Consider the following 15,211-nt stretch of genomic DNA (forward strand, 5'->3'; position numbering starts at 1 on the left):
GTGAGTGGGTCCCAGGGCCGTCAATGTTTAGCGCTACCAATGATGGCCCTGGGACAGCCCCCGCGCGCAGCTGTGCGCTCCTGCTCTGACGCGTCACGGCGGGCGCGCACCCCAGGGAGGAGACGAGAGTGCGTGCGTAGTAGAATAAAGAAGAATTAATATCCGAAGGTGACCTCACTCACGCGACCCGTCCTGCACTGCAGGAGGAAGTGAGGTCGCTAGAGAAGGCGCGCCAAAGGCAAGCCCGTCTGTGCCCGTCCGTGACCGACCGGGGCCAGGGGCAGGAACCCCTGTGGGTTTCAGTTTTCGGAAGCACTATAGCTCCCTAGAGCTTAGAAACCTATGACCTCCAATAGACAATACCTGTCTGCACAGTATAATTATTAAGAATGGAGACAAAAAGTGCGCACACTGTCCCTTCGCCGTTAACAGACAACTTGGGTCTAGGTGTAAGGGTAAGATATTAAATCTCGCCCTTCTAAACTGCCGTTCCCTGGGGAAACATAAGATGGAAATATATGACTACCTGACGGACGATCAGGTGGATGCTCTATTCCTTACGGAGACGTGGCTGAATCCTGCATCGGCACCAGATGTACTGGCTGCCCTCCCACAGGGATATGATATAAAGAGATTAGACAGGAAGAAGGGGAAGGGGGAGGAATTGCGATTATACACAAACAAGAGATGGTTTGTACCTTAGAAGAGATGGATATTGGAAACAGTGAGACAGGGTTCTTTACCATTTCAGTGCCCCATGGATACTGTCTCAAGGGATTTTTAATATATCGCCCCCCGGGACCTGGAGCCAGCTTTCCCACGCAACTGATGGATACTCTCACGCTTTCTGCCCTCAAACATGAGACTCCTCCTCCTAGGGGACTTAAACTATCATTTTGACGACCTTCTGAACGCTGAAGCTCAGGAAATCAGACAGGAGCTAGCAGGCATACAGATGCTGTTAAAATCAGAAATGCCCACTCACTGCCAAGGTCATCTCCTGGACCCTATCTACGCTAATTGGGACACCTTGACCGTAGCGCCCCCAACTCCCGTGATTTGATCAGACCATTTTCTAGTCTCTTTTTGGGTAGCGGTCCCGGATAGTGGACCTCAGAATGGGACCGGCATTTCATACAAACGCAGGAAATGGGCCAGGTTTTGCCCAGAGGCATTTAATAAAATAATAGAATCAGGAGGCCCTCCCGAGGGTGAGGAAATAGACTCTGCCTGCGAAACACTAGACCTACGAATCCAAAAGGCGCTAGACTACACAGCGCCATGGACTCGGAATGCTCCAGTGAGGAAATCCAAATCCGCCCCCTGGTTCAATACTGAACTGCGAGGACAAAAAGCAAAATGTAAAAGTCTAGAGAGAAAATGGCGGAGGCGTTTTTCTGAGACAGAGAGCTGAATATAAGAAAGGCTTAAAAGATTATCATGCCCTGATCCGGAGAACTAGGAGAACCTGTTACTGCACCAGAATTAAGAATGCGAACAACTCCATGAAGGAACTGTTCCTAGTATATAGGGAACTATCAGATCTCGCCCCACTGGCAGCCCCAATAAATGGATCAGTCAAAGCCTGCAATCAAGTAGCAGAGTTCTTTGCCAGTAAAGTAGACAAAATCTACGCGGCTTTTCCGGAGGCAGCTAGAGTAGGAGAGGGTAGGGCGGAAATTCCCCTGACTACACAGGACAGCAACTGCCTCTCGGCATTTCTAGTACCCTCACAGGATATAATATGCCATATAGCAGGCAGCATTAAATCAGGATCACCGAATGACCCAGCTCCCCCAGAAAGACTTTATGGCAGCATAACGACTCTGGAGCCCTATATTAGTCACTTACTTGCTCTCTCCTTTGAATCAGGACAAGTACCTACTTCATGGAAGAAAGCAATAGTCCTTCCTCTGAGAAAAAAGCCCAATATTAGTACATCAAATCTGGAAAATCTGCGACCCATCTCCCTTCTCCCCTACTTTGCCAAAATCACGGAGAAAGCAGTCAATAAACAACTCTCTGCATTTGCTGATACTAATGGACTGCTCCACCCCTCTCAGTCAGGATTCCGCGCTCTACACTCTACTGAGTCGGCCCTGCTGCCTTCAACTGAAGCCCTACGGAGATATGCAGATGAAGGCCAGACAGCGGCACTGATTCTCCTTGATCTCAGTCCCGCTTTTGACACTGTAGCGCATCACACACTGCTACAGTGTCTTAAAAAGGGAGGAGTGAGAGGCAAAGCATGGGAGTGGTTGGAATCATTTCTAACAGGCTGCAGCTTCCAGGTCGCACAGGGACATTTCAGGTCCAAAGAAATAAAACTCAAACGGAGTGCCACAAGGCTCCAGTCTCAGTCCCACCTTATTTAATCTGTATGTGGCCCCTGTTGGAGTGATCACAGACAAATTTGGGGTTGAGACAGTGTCGTACGCAGACGACACGCAACTGATTTTGACCTTGACGCAACCAGAGGAGCAATGTGCTGCCAATTTCGCGATCTGCTTGCAGGAGTTGGCCAAGTGGATGGCGGACAACTGCCTCCGTCTTAATGGAAATAAGACGGAGGTACTGATCGTAGGCAAATCCCCATCAGTGTGGACCTCAGCCTGGTGCCCGGATGAGCTGGATGAATTACCCACACCTAGCAATCTAGTGAAAAACCTAGGAGTTTGGCTAGATAAAAACTTATCCTTCGACCACCAGTCAAACAAGTGGCAGGCACTTGTTTTGGTACACTACGGGTCCTTAGGAAAACACTGGACCTCATGCCTATGCCGGTACGCCAGACGCTAGTCCATGCCCTGATAACATCCAGGCTGGACTATGGAAATGTACTATATCTAGGGGCCAGCGAAAAATGCTTCTCGAGACTGCAACGTATACAAAATGCAGCTGCCCCCTTGATCCTACAACTGTCTAGAAGGGCATCATCACAAAAAGCTCTGAGGACCCTTCACTGGCTCCCTATTAGGTAACGGGTGACTTAAGGCCCTCTGTGTAGGACATCGTATCCTCCATGGGAGAGGCCCTAGGTACCTGCATAGCTATCTTAAGCGGTACGAGCCCACCCGCCAGCTAAGATCCTGTGGCATGGGGCAGGTGCAGGTCCCGAAGGTTAAAAGAGCTAGAATGGGTGGAAAATCTTATAGAGCCATGACTGCTAGGATATGGAACAAGTTGCCAGAAAGGCTGTGCTTGGAAACCTCGGAGCTCATATTCCGTAGAGAGCTTAAAACAGTCCTGTTCCCCAAAGCCCAGTGCTCGGCGTAAGACTCCCTCCTCACTCAGACCTAGACGCTAATGGAAGCAACTGGAGCAACCAGCGTGGGGACACACCGGCTGGTGTAACCAAGCGCTCTATAAAATATATAAATAATAATAATAATAATAATAGAGAAGCGGCGGGGGAAACCTAGTCGACTCGAGTCAAGCAGCTCTGCCTCAACCAGGTAGCCTGCTGCGCATAATTAATTAATTATACTTACCCACACTACTCCCAGTCCCAGCGTTGTTGGGACATCGACCGCAACTTACGGAGTGCCTCTCAGCATGATCATGGCCTAGGGCGCGCTGCATCAGAGGCATCGCGGGCGCTGCAGGGAGTCTGCCAGAGTGACAAGTAAGTTTAGTTACTGTCTGTTTCTCACTTTACTTTACGCCAGGCTGCAGAGGTGCTGCTGGCACTGACTTAGGTTAGGTAACAAGTCTGTGTAACTTTAACACGAGGCGCGCACGCACGCTGCAAATAAAATTATGAGATCTCATTTAATTATTTCAGACTCATGAGATCGCATTTCATTATTGCAGACCTGTTGCTGAGCCGCTGTCCACTGTGGTGCCCACTCCCGGTCCAACAATAGAACTTCACTTTCTTGCAGCTCGGACCCGAACGCTTGCCTCACTTCAGCAGAGTCGTCCTGTACTTGCTCTGTGACTGGCAGGCTGGCTGCGCCGTGCGCCTGGTGTGATCCACAGTAAAGGCTCAGCTCGTCAAAATGTAATTAATTTAGGGTTAGTTAAAAAGTGGAAAGTAAAGCTTAAACTGGTCTAGTATTTTTGAAATAATAACAGGCAGGCCTGGCTTTGACCTCTGTGTGCCCTGAAAATAAATGCACGTTTCTGTACTGCGGTGGGTCAAGTCAGCTGAGTCATACTGTTGTATACTCTCTACTTAATGTAGTATATGCAGCTGAGAAGCGATCCAGGAATGGGGCCTATCACAATCTTTTTTGGGAGGCTCAAGTCGGCCGGGCCTGGGCCCCACGTGGTAAAGATAGCAGACTGGAGTCCAAACTGATGCATGCTAATAATTGATTGCCAGAAACGGGGACATGGAGGTGTGGTGGTGAGGAGTTGGCATAATGTGCCTGAGGTAGGATGATTTGTTAATTGTTTTTCTTCCGGCCGTCCAGCAACACAGGTGGTGAAGAACAAAGTTCTTCAACACACAAGCATAATTACCCTTGTAACATCCACGAGCCGTGTTTGCATTCTAGTCTGCATCTATATATTTTTAAAATAATCAAGGTTACAGCTAGTCCATTTGCAGTGACAGATTTATATAGCCAATCTTTAAAAAAATCTACATTTAAAAAAAAGGAATTGTTTTGTGCAATTTGTATTTATTCATTTATTTGCACTATCGCATATTTAGAGCAAAACAGCTCCAGGTTTTGCACTGGCACTCCGAGCATTCTTTTTTTACTTTATTGCATTTGCAAACAATAATGCCAGAGACAGAGTGATGGTATAAGCTCCTAGATGCACTTGCTATGCTATAAACTTTGCTTTTTTTTAGGCTAGTGCAGGTCCTGAATGAGCAGATCAATGCGATCATCTTCTTAGCAGCTTCTGTGCCTGCCTGCCCTCTGATGCCGAGTCTGTGTTCCTGATTAGTCCCCTTCCATTTCTGGTGTTTTACAGAAGTTTTAGTATCTTCTTAGGGTTTCTCGTTGTTCAAATGGGGGTAATTTCTGATATTTAAATGTTTTCCTAGGCTTCATTGCTTAATTTTGCTCGCGAGAAAGTGTCACTCATAGTTGTTGTAATGTCACTCATAATTACTCTAAAAATTTGACAATGTCACACATAGCAATCCGAAACCTTGGCAGCTATGATCATGAACTAAGTAAGTTAAAAAAATGTGGCAGTGCAGTGGCACACAAATTAATTGAATCAGATTCAGTAGTACGTGCTTTTTTTTTCTTGGGCGCACAGGCACATTCGCACAAACGAAAACACGGCCCTCTTCGGGCAGGTCTACTAGTGCAGTCAGTGCACCAGGACCGCTAAACAAAGCGTTCTTCCTTCTTGGGCAGTCACGATAGGCCTGCCCTGGGGACTACGGTAATGGCATTTTGTTTGCTTTTTTTATACTCACACAAGTGCCACCATTACCATTGCCTACGTAACGTTTCTTCTTGTGCTTGAGTGTCTACCATATATTGCAGTATTATACCTCTTCTAATTGTACTTTGTTTTCGCTCGAGCAGACTTCACTTTAAAATAGTTTATTGGGTTTAGACACCTGGTGCAGAGATCTTTGTGTACCCGGTCAAAAGGAAGATAAAGTGTACCCTCTCTATGTCTCCAAAACAGCAGGAATCATTCAGCCACCAATCGGGTACCACCTGGTTGAGAAAGTCCCATCAGCCCACCCTTCTGGCGGAGCATCATCATGTGGGAATTGGTGATAAATCCAAATAGTCCGCCCAACCATCAAATGATGGTGCGGCAATGGATTATGACTATATAATGGCGTTTGTGCATGACCGTCCTGTACAAACGCCATTATATAGTCATAATTTCAAACTATTAGGCATTTCAGTTTTAATCTTGACACTTGGATAATACTTATTGAACTATTTTTTGTCCCAGTAGTCATTTTTAATTTTCACTCATGCACTGCACAACACCATCATCACCACATTTCGAGATACACCCTGGTAAGAGTATATCGGTTGACAACCACTGTGGAGAAGTGTGGCTCAGGGGTTAGAGGCAGCAGACCCGGAAGCTGAGATCGGTCCTGGACCAGGGTTCAATTCCCCGCCTCGGCGGGGTCTTGGGCAAAAAATTCCACGGACTCGATAATTCTTGCCCCGGTGCCTCCTCGACTCACGGGTTCACACTCTGCGACTCTGGGCAATAGCTTGCTTAATCTCCACAACGGCCTCTCGCGGCGGGATGCCTGACTTTCACCTTGTGGATACCCTGCTATCTCACAGGGGAATACCAGGAAGGGTTCCCTAAGCAAGCGCCGGGAAACCCACTGCGGGTAGCTGTGCGCTATATAAGCTCAACTACATTTACATTTACATTTACATGTCCCAGCTGCAAAGTGAAGCATGCACCATGCAGGTCACAGATTTGTATTTTACATAGGAAGCTCAGCGAGTTACTGCTTTCATTGCAGACATTCTTAAGTGAGATAGGTCTCAGGTTACCATCATTGTAATATACCTTAATGAATTATGAACCATCTTTAAGGAATTGCATGCTAACTGCAAGGTATAAGTTTAGAAACAGTGCTTTTTGCTCAGTATTTCATTATTCAAATTTTTCACAAAAGTGTTCCTTTAGTAATAAAGACGCATTAGTAATTGCTTTTATACACTGTTATTAGTTTAATTACTCATGTAGATAATGCATCTGGCATTCAGACAGTGGATGTGAAGCTCTTACATTCATGGATTGGAAAATTCAAAACCTGCCTTCAGTCATAGTTTATCTTTTAAGCACTTGTAACCTGCACACATGTCACTTTTTCCTCCTGTAATGCACCGTTTGCAACCTCATGTGTTTTGTTTGCTCACAATTGTCACTTTTACCTCTTGTAACTTAACGTTTGCTTTTGTAATTTGTTCACTTGTAATTTTCTCCTCATGTTTCATTACTGTTCCTATTGTGAAGCGCTCTGACGCCTTTGGGTAAAGTTGCGCTATATAAAAACGCATAAATAAATAGAAGACCCTGTCTGGCCCCGCCCTTCCAGCCTCCTAGGCTAGTCCTGACCCGGGCGGTGCATTGTGCTTGCAGTTGCACACGGCCGGCTGCATGATTCATTGCTCAAGGCAGGGAGAAGGCCAGGCCTTTCCTTGAACTCGTCACTTGACTTGCAGGTGGTTCACTTTGGCCTTTGTAAATATAGGAACTAAATTTACAAATGTTACTAAGGATTCTGATTGGTCCCGTTATTTGCCATCTGTGTCCACTGGGGGACTCTGAGCGGAGGAGGTCCATGCGGTAAGTCGTGAGGGGGTGACACCATGAGTAACCTGCACCGGGTGACTCCAACCCTAGTGACGCCACTGGGAAGATCACCTTCCCTTAGGATTGCCTTCAAAGATACTTTTTGTTCCTGTGGAAGGTTTTCTAGAAACAATGAAGGCGTGCATCAAATGCCCACAATGTCTATGTAGAAAATAAAATCCACTGGGACTGAACAGCTGGAAAATCTTCAATACAACTGCTATAAAGTGCTATTCAATAGTTAAACAGAGATATTAATCCTGCCTATACCATATGATAAAATATAATAAATGTATTAAAATATTAATATCTAAAGTGCATAGAGCCTTTATATTAGATCTACAAATCATATTCTAGCAGCATCAAATTTAATTTGCTCTAAGGCTCCAAATTGATTGCAACAACTTTGAAACAGAAAACACAATACAGCTTCTGGTTTCTGTCTTGCCTACTCGGAGTGCATGATGGCGATCTTGGATACCCAATACGCAACAAAGTGTAATAATTCAACGGGCATGTTGTTTAGTTTATGCTTCATAAAAGAACAGGTGCTCTTTATTTTGTTCAACCTGGTACCTCATAGGACATAACTTGGTTGAGGTTCCACTTAATAAACAATGCTCTAGTGTGCGGAAGAGCAATACATTCTTCGACTGGGAACTCACACTTTACTGAAAACCTTGCCTGAAAGACTGCCCATTGGAGCGGCGGTAAGCCAAGTACTTAACACACTATTCCAATATCTGGATGTAACAATTTTAGATGCACTTGCTGGAACTGAGAAAGGGTGTAGTGCGTACTGACTCACTCAAGTCTACTCATCCACGCCTATAAAAATAACCTAGCCAGGTGATCTTAGAGGACAAGGAGCTACCTAATATATCACAAAGACATTCTCTATAGGGCTCCAAATCCCTGGTTGAACATATAGGAAGTTGGCAATAATAGGGACTGATTTTAAATACAAGTTGTCATAGAGGAGTCAACGGTGCACTTGTTGGAAGTTTCAGCAATGTTTTAATGAAAGTATTCTCTCCTTTCTCAAGGGTATCCAACTTGCTGTTGCCCCACAATTCCGTTCTATGGAGAGCTGCACCAAGAGCTTGCACCTTATACACGCCACAGCAGGTGATATAGGGTAAGATGAAGCTTGGTTGGTACATATAATAATCGCTTTTGGAACTGGCACTTTCTGGTTGGCTGAGGATTGGCATAGATTCTGGTTATAATGACATAACGCAGACCAGGTTATTTAGAGTGCAACTGCTTAACATTCAAATGAAGCAAAGGTACGTTTTTGAGACTATTTTGATTAATGACCATCTATGGATAGACAAGTTAACTAGATAATCCAATCTTCAAAATACCAGCCTAAATTATTGTCGAAGACGTATCACCTATAATCACTAGAAAATCGATCCTCCATGGTTAGAGCAGTTGTTCACTCTAAAACGGACTGAAGAAATGCCCTTCTGGCGGGGGGGCACCACAAAAAAGGTTTGTAAGATCCAGATGTTGCAGAATTTGCAGTAGGAGCAGTTTACAATCTACCTAAATCTGCACAGATGTCTTCAGTGCAATGAAACATGCACCAGGCCTCCTGTCACTGCCAATATTCACTTCAAAGACCTTACGCTGACCTATTAATTTTTTTTTTTAGCTAATATAAAGTAAGATCCTTCTCTCTGATGCTCCAAAAAGCAGCTCAGATCTGCAAGTAAACATTTGTTGGTGCCCTCCAAGCATGTAAGGAAAATAGCAGGAGGGAATTTTATTTCTGTTGCACTCTGCTCAACTCATGAAGACTCAAAAGAGTCTGCCTTTTAGGAAGCCCATAAAGACATTTATTTGCATAATCCCCCTCCACTCAGTTTACAGTCGGACCTTAGTTGCTCCATAGTAGCACTTCATAAATTCCAAACTGGATTCAATGCTTTTTGAAAATTCTCCATTCGCTTCACACATGGCTAAACACCTGCGCTACGGTTACCTCTAGGGTAAATTGAAATGAAAGCCTCATCACCTCATTGGCTGCAGTTTGGGACTTACAGTGTGGAAAGTAGTCTACAAGCACTGTAGTACTGAACTGCATGTTTACCGTCATTGCCATTTAATATTTTGTACCTATGATTCATGGCCTGGTGTGGAATAACTGATGCATTTTATTTAACATGTAAGAGACCCTGAGCTAGAGAAGTTATTTATTTCTCCCACATAAGATCAAAAGATTCTTATACATTTTCTTTCCTTTTTTTTTAAAAAAAGAGTGAGCCATTGAAAAATAGTATAATGTACCTACCAGTTACATTTGTCACTCCCCATCCGGTTATAAAGCATTCTGAGGTTAGACTTGGCTGTTCATTCTTTTCTGGTAGGCAAACTATTGAATTTGGGTCTGCAATGAAAATAACCATGTGCATGTTAGCAACACATAAGGTTAAATTAACCAAACGTATCCAAATCAGATCACTGAATTCCATGCACAAACTTAAATTTACTCCAGCCAAGATATAATACTTCACGGTTACATTACACTCTTTGAGCCACACTAATATCAATCTTTGTCACTGGCACATTAACACCCAATAATAAAATTAAAGACAATTTAAAGATTAAATTCTATATCAAATAATCCACATTTAGATTTTGCAGCAGTTTACACATTTTACCATCTTACCAATTTTACTTCTTTTTTTAGTGTTATGTGGAAAAGGAGGTCGACTATTTAAGGGACTGGCATTTCAACCTGGGTACCTTGGTTCTAATCCAAACTATGGTATTTGACCATAGACTTTGCAGTTTTAGGCTACTCCGTGTATCAATGATTCAAACTGTAAATACATGCAACATAAATTGTACATAATTTACAGGGCACTAATTAGTATTGTTCAAAAATCATGTTCTAGCACGATCTCACCAATCACAGCTGATCTTTGTTCTCCAAGTGGACCGTAGTAGACACCAAAAAATTCCAGCTAAAATTCTGTGTGAAGCATCCACTGCTCGTTGCACCTGGGTCCAATCTAATATCTAAAACAATAGACATTAGCTCAATGCGGGTTCTAGAAACCAAGCTAGGGGCATAAGGAAGGCCCATGCAGTCCTTGCGGTGCAATGGGGCCCCACTTACCCCTTCGGGCGGGTTCATTTAGCCCAAGATCTTTGAATATCCGTGAGATATGGGTCGATTAAGGGGCCCCTCTTCACATTGTGCAGAGGTGCCCCATAATTTTGTGTCGCGCCACTGAACCGAGCAGCTCTTCATACTGAAAAGCAGCTATAGTGATTAACAAGAACCCAGTTTTGGAAATTGCAGGAAAGATTGTGCTGCATGGTTGGATCAAGTGGTGTACAATTTCAACATATCACTTAAGAGCTTAGTGAGAAGCTGGGCTACTAACTCTGGCTAGAAACATTCCCAAATTTTGTTTTCTTCTCATACCAGCCCTGATGTGTATTAATTTAACTGAACTATATAATATCCCGCCTGGGTGAAAATGTATCAACTTTCGCTTTGAGTCTACTTAAGCGTGACATGTCAGGCGCGCGGGGACCCCACGGTTGAGGGCACAGGCGACATAACTCAGAGGTGAAGTCCACTTAAGTATAGTTCGTTTATCCGCAATGCATTCGGGAAAAGTACAAAGTAAACCCAATAAATAATGTGTGGTCACACCACGACGAATCCGAGATCCTGAACTGTTTTTTTCTGATTTACAGCGTAACTGACCAGTGGGCGCAGACCTATATTGCGGGATAACTGATCTGAAGCACAGACCTCATGCAAATAGACTCTGGGCAGACCATGCTTAGCTGAGAAAATGCATTCTTACACTCCTCTTGCTCTTCTCATTCCAGTTACTGGAGTATTTGAAGTCGTGGGAGCTTTCGACTGTAATAAAAAGTATTTTGTCCCGGTTTCTCTATACTTCCGATATTCCACTGTTTTAAGCAGTTTGATTTGGTGCTAATGTGTAGAGGAGAGGACACACTCTTCTCGTATAGTGTTAGAGTGCACTTTGTCTCTGATGCACTTACGGCCAACACTTGTTTGTTGGGGCCCAGAAAACCTTACACATGATGCATGCACTCCATAAAACACGCCGCATACACTTTAGGCTGGGTTTCACACTTGGGAAGTTTATTTACACATCCTTTCCTCCCGTTGCAGCGAGGTACAAATATACTCCAACTAAACCACTCTGCACAGCAAAGGTGTCACTTCTTCACTGAGCATGCAGCATCTTCTTACACACTCACTAGCTTGGTCTGCTGTGCACCAACTCCACACTGAATAACTTTACAAATGTTCAATTATGTGGAACTGTTTTCCTGTTTAAAGCAGACTGACACTTCTACCAAAAGGGGGACACCCTTATGCAGTGGTGCCCCATTCTAGCAGGATGCACAAGTGGCCTCCACCTCACTCCCTCTTGAATTTGCCCTCTCGAGGGTGGGCACAAACTCATCTTCTGACCCATCTTTGCTCCATATTTTTGCTGTAACTGCCCTGCTGAAACTGTAATTTAGAGCTGAGGCAGTAGTTAGACTAGAACTACTAGAACTAAGCGTTATATATAGCGCTGGCTAGGCCTGTAGGTATCCGAGCGCTTTACTTAAGGATCAACAATGTTACAACAATGATAGCAATTACACGTTACATCAAATATATGCAACACCTTAAAGAGCGAGAGGGAGAGACAAAATAGAGCGGAACGGGGGTGTGAGAAGGTAGAGGAAGAGGGGTTAGAGGTGTGAGAGACGAAGGGAAAGTCTGCCCAATGACCGACTAGGTAGGTGACGGCCAATGAGGGAATCAACAGCCAATCACCCCTATAGCTCTCAAGGTAGCTACATCGGGCATCGGTCAGATAGATAGATAGAAGACCAGGAAAAAGCAGAGTGGGTGAGACAGCAAGATGGGGAGAAAACTGTGCCCTAAGTCCAGCTGGGCAGGTGACGGTCAAGGGGATGAACCAAGGCCGATCTCCTCAATAGCTGAACAGAGCAGCTCCACCGGGCGTAGGATATAATGCTCGGACTCCGCTGTCAGGATAGAGATCAGGTGTATTTATAGATTGTCAGATTATCCAAACGCCATCTTGAGGTCAGCCACAGTCCTGGAAGGGTTATGTAAGGAAAAGTTCAGCTCGGGGAAAGAAAGTCATCACTGGCGGCAATGTAAGGATCAGGCACCCATCAGCCTTAGCTTCGAGTAAATAGTGGCCCAAGGGACTAGAAGGAAGCCCTAGATATACGCGGGCATACAGCACTATGGGGCCAACGGGGGAGGGGCCCAACTGTGTGCTCTGTATGGAACAAAGTCTTCTGCACACCTTCACCGGCGGGGGCGGGCCTCCCTCTCTCACCTGGATGCTTCATGGGGTCCCCTGACGTTTCACAAGGGGGAGCCTCACCCACATTGGACCTGAGGGGCCCGAAAGTTTCCGCAGCTGCGTCCGGCATCCCCCCCAGCACCAGCGCCCCGCGGCTCGCCGACCCACCGGGTGCTGGAGTGGTGCCGTCTCAGCTCGCAGGAGGTTCGTCTGCTCTCGCCGGTTCGGTGTTAACAGCTCCCCTCAATTGGCGATTTTGCCATCAAGCACTGCAGGCACATAGTGGGGCACCAGAGCTCACAGCAGCAGTCCGCTAGGGCGCCACTCCCCATGCCGTGAGGTGCAGGAGCCACCGTCTTGTTCAGCAGGGGGAGAGAGTCTCCGTCCCAGGGAGCCGCAATTTCTGAGTCGAGTTCGCCAGCATCGCAATCCTCCCACCTCTCGTGGTAGGGGTTCACACCGCTGTGAACCCCGCGGGCTCAGGGGACTTCCCTGGGCAAAATGGCTGTCCGTCTCTCGTTGCCCCTGCCACTCGGGGTCTGAGTCCGCTCTGGCAGCTGCAGCCACGGCCCGCAACAGGTCCCCAGCTCCGACACTCCTGCACACAGATGGCATCCACAACGTACTAGACAGAGGAGAATCAGCCACCATGATCCTGCTCGACCTGTCTTCAGCCTTCAACACCGTCTCCCACCACACTCTCATTGTCCGAGTATGCCAGATCAGAATCAGGTGACGCGGCACAGATGAATGGCATCTTTCCTCACGGAGCACACCAGAGCCATCTGTCTCCCCCCTACACCTCACAACCCAAGCACACCATCTGCGGGGTCCCTCAAGGCTCATTCCTCAGTCCAACCCTCTTGAACATCTACATGACACCATTCACAGACAGTCAAAACACACAACATCAACATCTCCTCCTATGCCACCCAGCTTGCCCCCTCACTTTAAGCAGACCCCACCAAGACCAACTTCCACAACTGTATGAGGAACGTCTCAGCCTGGATGTACCATTGGATTGATTGAGGTGGAATGGGTGATCTTGGAACAGACAGTGGGTAATAAAGAAAGTGGACATTATACTGCATAGAATTGCGTAGATATTGTCCAAAAATATGGCATGCTGGTGTGCCGCTTTCTCTGCAGCAAAGCATCAGCTTACCCACTATGAGTCAACTCCTTCAAGTTGAAAAAGTGCATTGGTAAGTAGTTTATCTGACTAGTCTGAATCTCACCTGTACTCACAAAACTACATTTTCTTTGTAATATTATTTTTCTTATGAAAAGGTTAGCTGATAATTTTCTTGTAGTGTTGAGTAACGTTATTAACTAGTCTGAGGCACGCTAGGAGATATATAGCTTTAAAAGCGGTTCTTCTTCCTGGACCACCAACGCAGTGGCACAGCACGGCTAGGCAGCCTCCAAGAGATATTTTTCCATTTTATTTTATTCCATTTGCTTTAGTGAATGCCACATATTCATGTGGCACAAATTCAAACAAAGTAATGACTGACGCCTTTAACTGGGTCTCAAACATTGCGGTGCATAGCGTTATTATAGCAGTTCTTTTTTTCATTTTAGTGACCCTTAAACACTAGAGCAACAACTCTACTTGATATGCATTGGCAAATTTCGACCTCCATTATTTTCACGAACATTCATTGAAATTCCAATTACTCCATAATACATTTATGCCAAGATTCCCTCTCCGAACGTGATTATTTTATTTCATACTTGATATACATTACAGTTCTAAAATTTCATGATCCATTTCATCATATAATACACAGTAATTTATCATCTTTATATTCTTCTCGTTCACCGAACACAATTGTTTTAGGGATTTTAGAGGAGTTGCCATCAAAAACCTTTCTTATTCTGATCATTCCAGTTGGTGTTTGATATCAATCCTACCATCTCTTCAGTGCTCAACTTCCAGTCCACACTAAGTTTTATTAGCACCTGGATGAACGACAACCAACTGTAATTAAACCCAGAAACTGAGCTCATCCTTACAGGTGGATTAGCAAACGCATGGCACGCCAATTTTTGGTCCCCTACACTAGGTAGTCCCCCACTCCCACAGAATCCGGAAGATCAGCAGACTCTTAACCACTGAGGCCCTAACCTGGACTATCCTTGCCTTGGTAATGTCGCGTATTGATTACGCCAACTCTCTTTATGTTGGCATCCCCGTATATCAACTACGTTTGCAGCTGGTGCAGAATCACGCAGCCAGACTTATCAGCCACCAGCCTATACAACATCACGACAAACCCCTATTGAAGAGTCTTCACTGGCTCCCGGTGGCTAAATGCTGTGCCTTTAAACTGGGAAGCACCACATTCAAAGCCTTAACGGGGAATGGCCCTGCCTTCCTCTCTTCCAGGATTCAGTGCTATATCCCCTCTCGAGAACTGCGCTCCTCCAATCTTAATTTGCTGAGCACCCCCATTTTTAAACGTAAGAAACACGGAATGCTCAGATCCGCGGTATTAGCTCCCCAGCTCTGGAATTCGCTTCCTGTGGAAGTGAGGCTTACTTCAGTGAGCCGGTTATGTACAGTTCCGGAAACTACTTAAAACCTTTCTCTTCACTCAGGCACATCTGTAAGT

At 45.3% G+C, this 15,211-nt stretch overlaps 1 protein-coding gene across 1 annotated transcript in view; it reads right to left on the reverse strand.

Annotated features, from left to right (window-relative positions):
* Positions 1-15,211, reverse strand: part of OVCH1 (ovochymase 1) — a 1,371,455-nt gene that overhangs the window by 139,828 nt on the left and 1,216,416 nt on the right. Inside the window, exon 32 of the mRNA XM_078673763.1 lies at positions 9,557-9,652. Coding sequence (XP_078529889.1) covers positions 9,557-9,652 — 96 coding nt within the window. The remainder of the gene's footprint in view (positions 1-9,556; positions 9,653-15,211) is intronic.

The sequence above is a fragment of the Lissotriton helveticus genome, chromosome 1_1 (assembly GCF_964261635.1).
Source record: "Lissotriton helveticus chromosome 1_1, aLisHel1.1, whole genome shotgun sequence".
Lineage (NCBI taxonomy): Eukaryota > Metazoa > Chordata > Amphibia > Caudata > Salamandridae > Lissotriton > Lissotriton helveticus.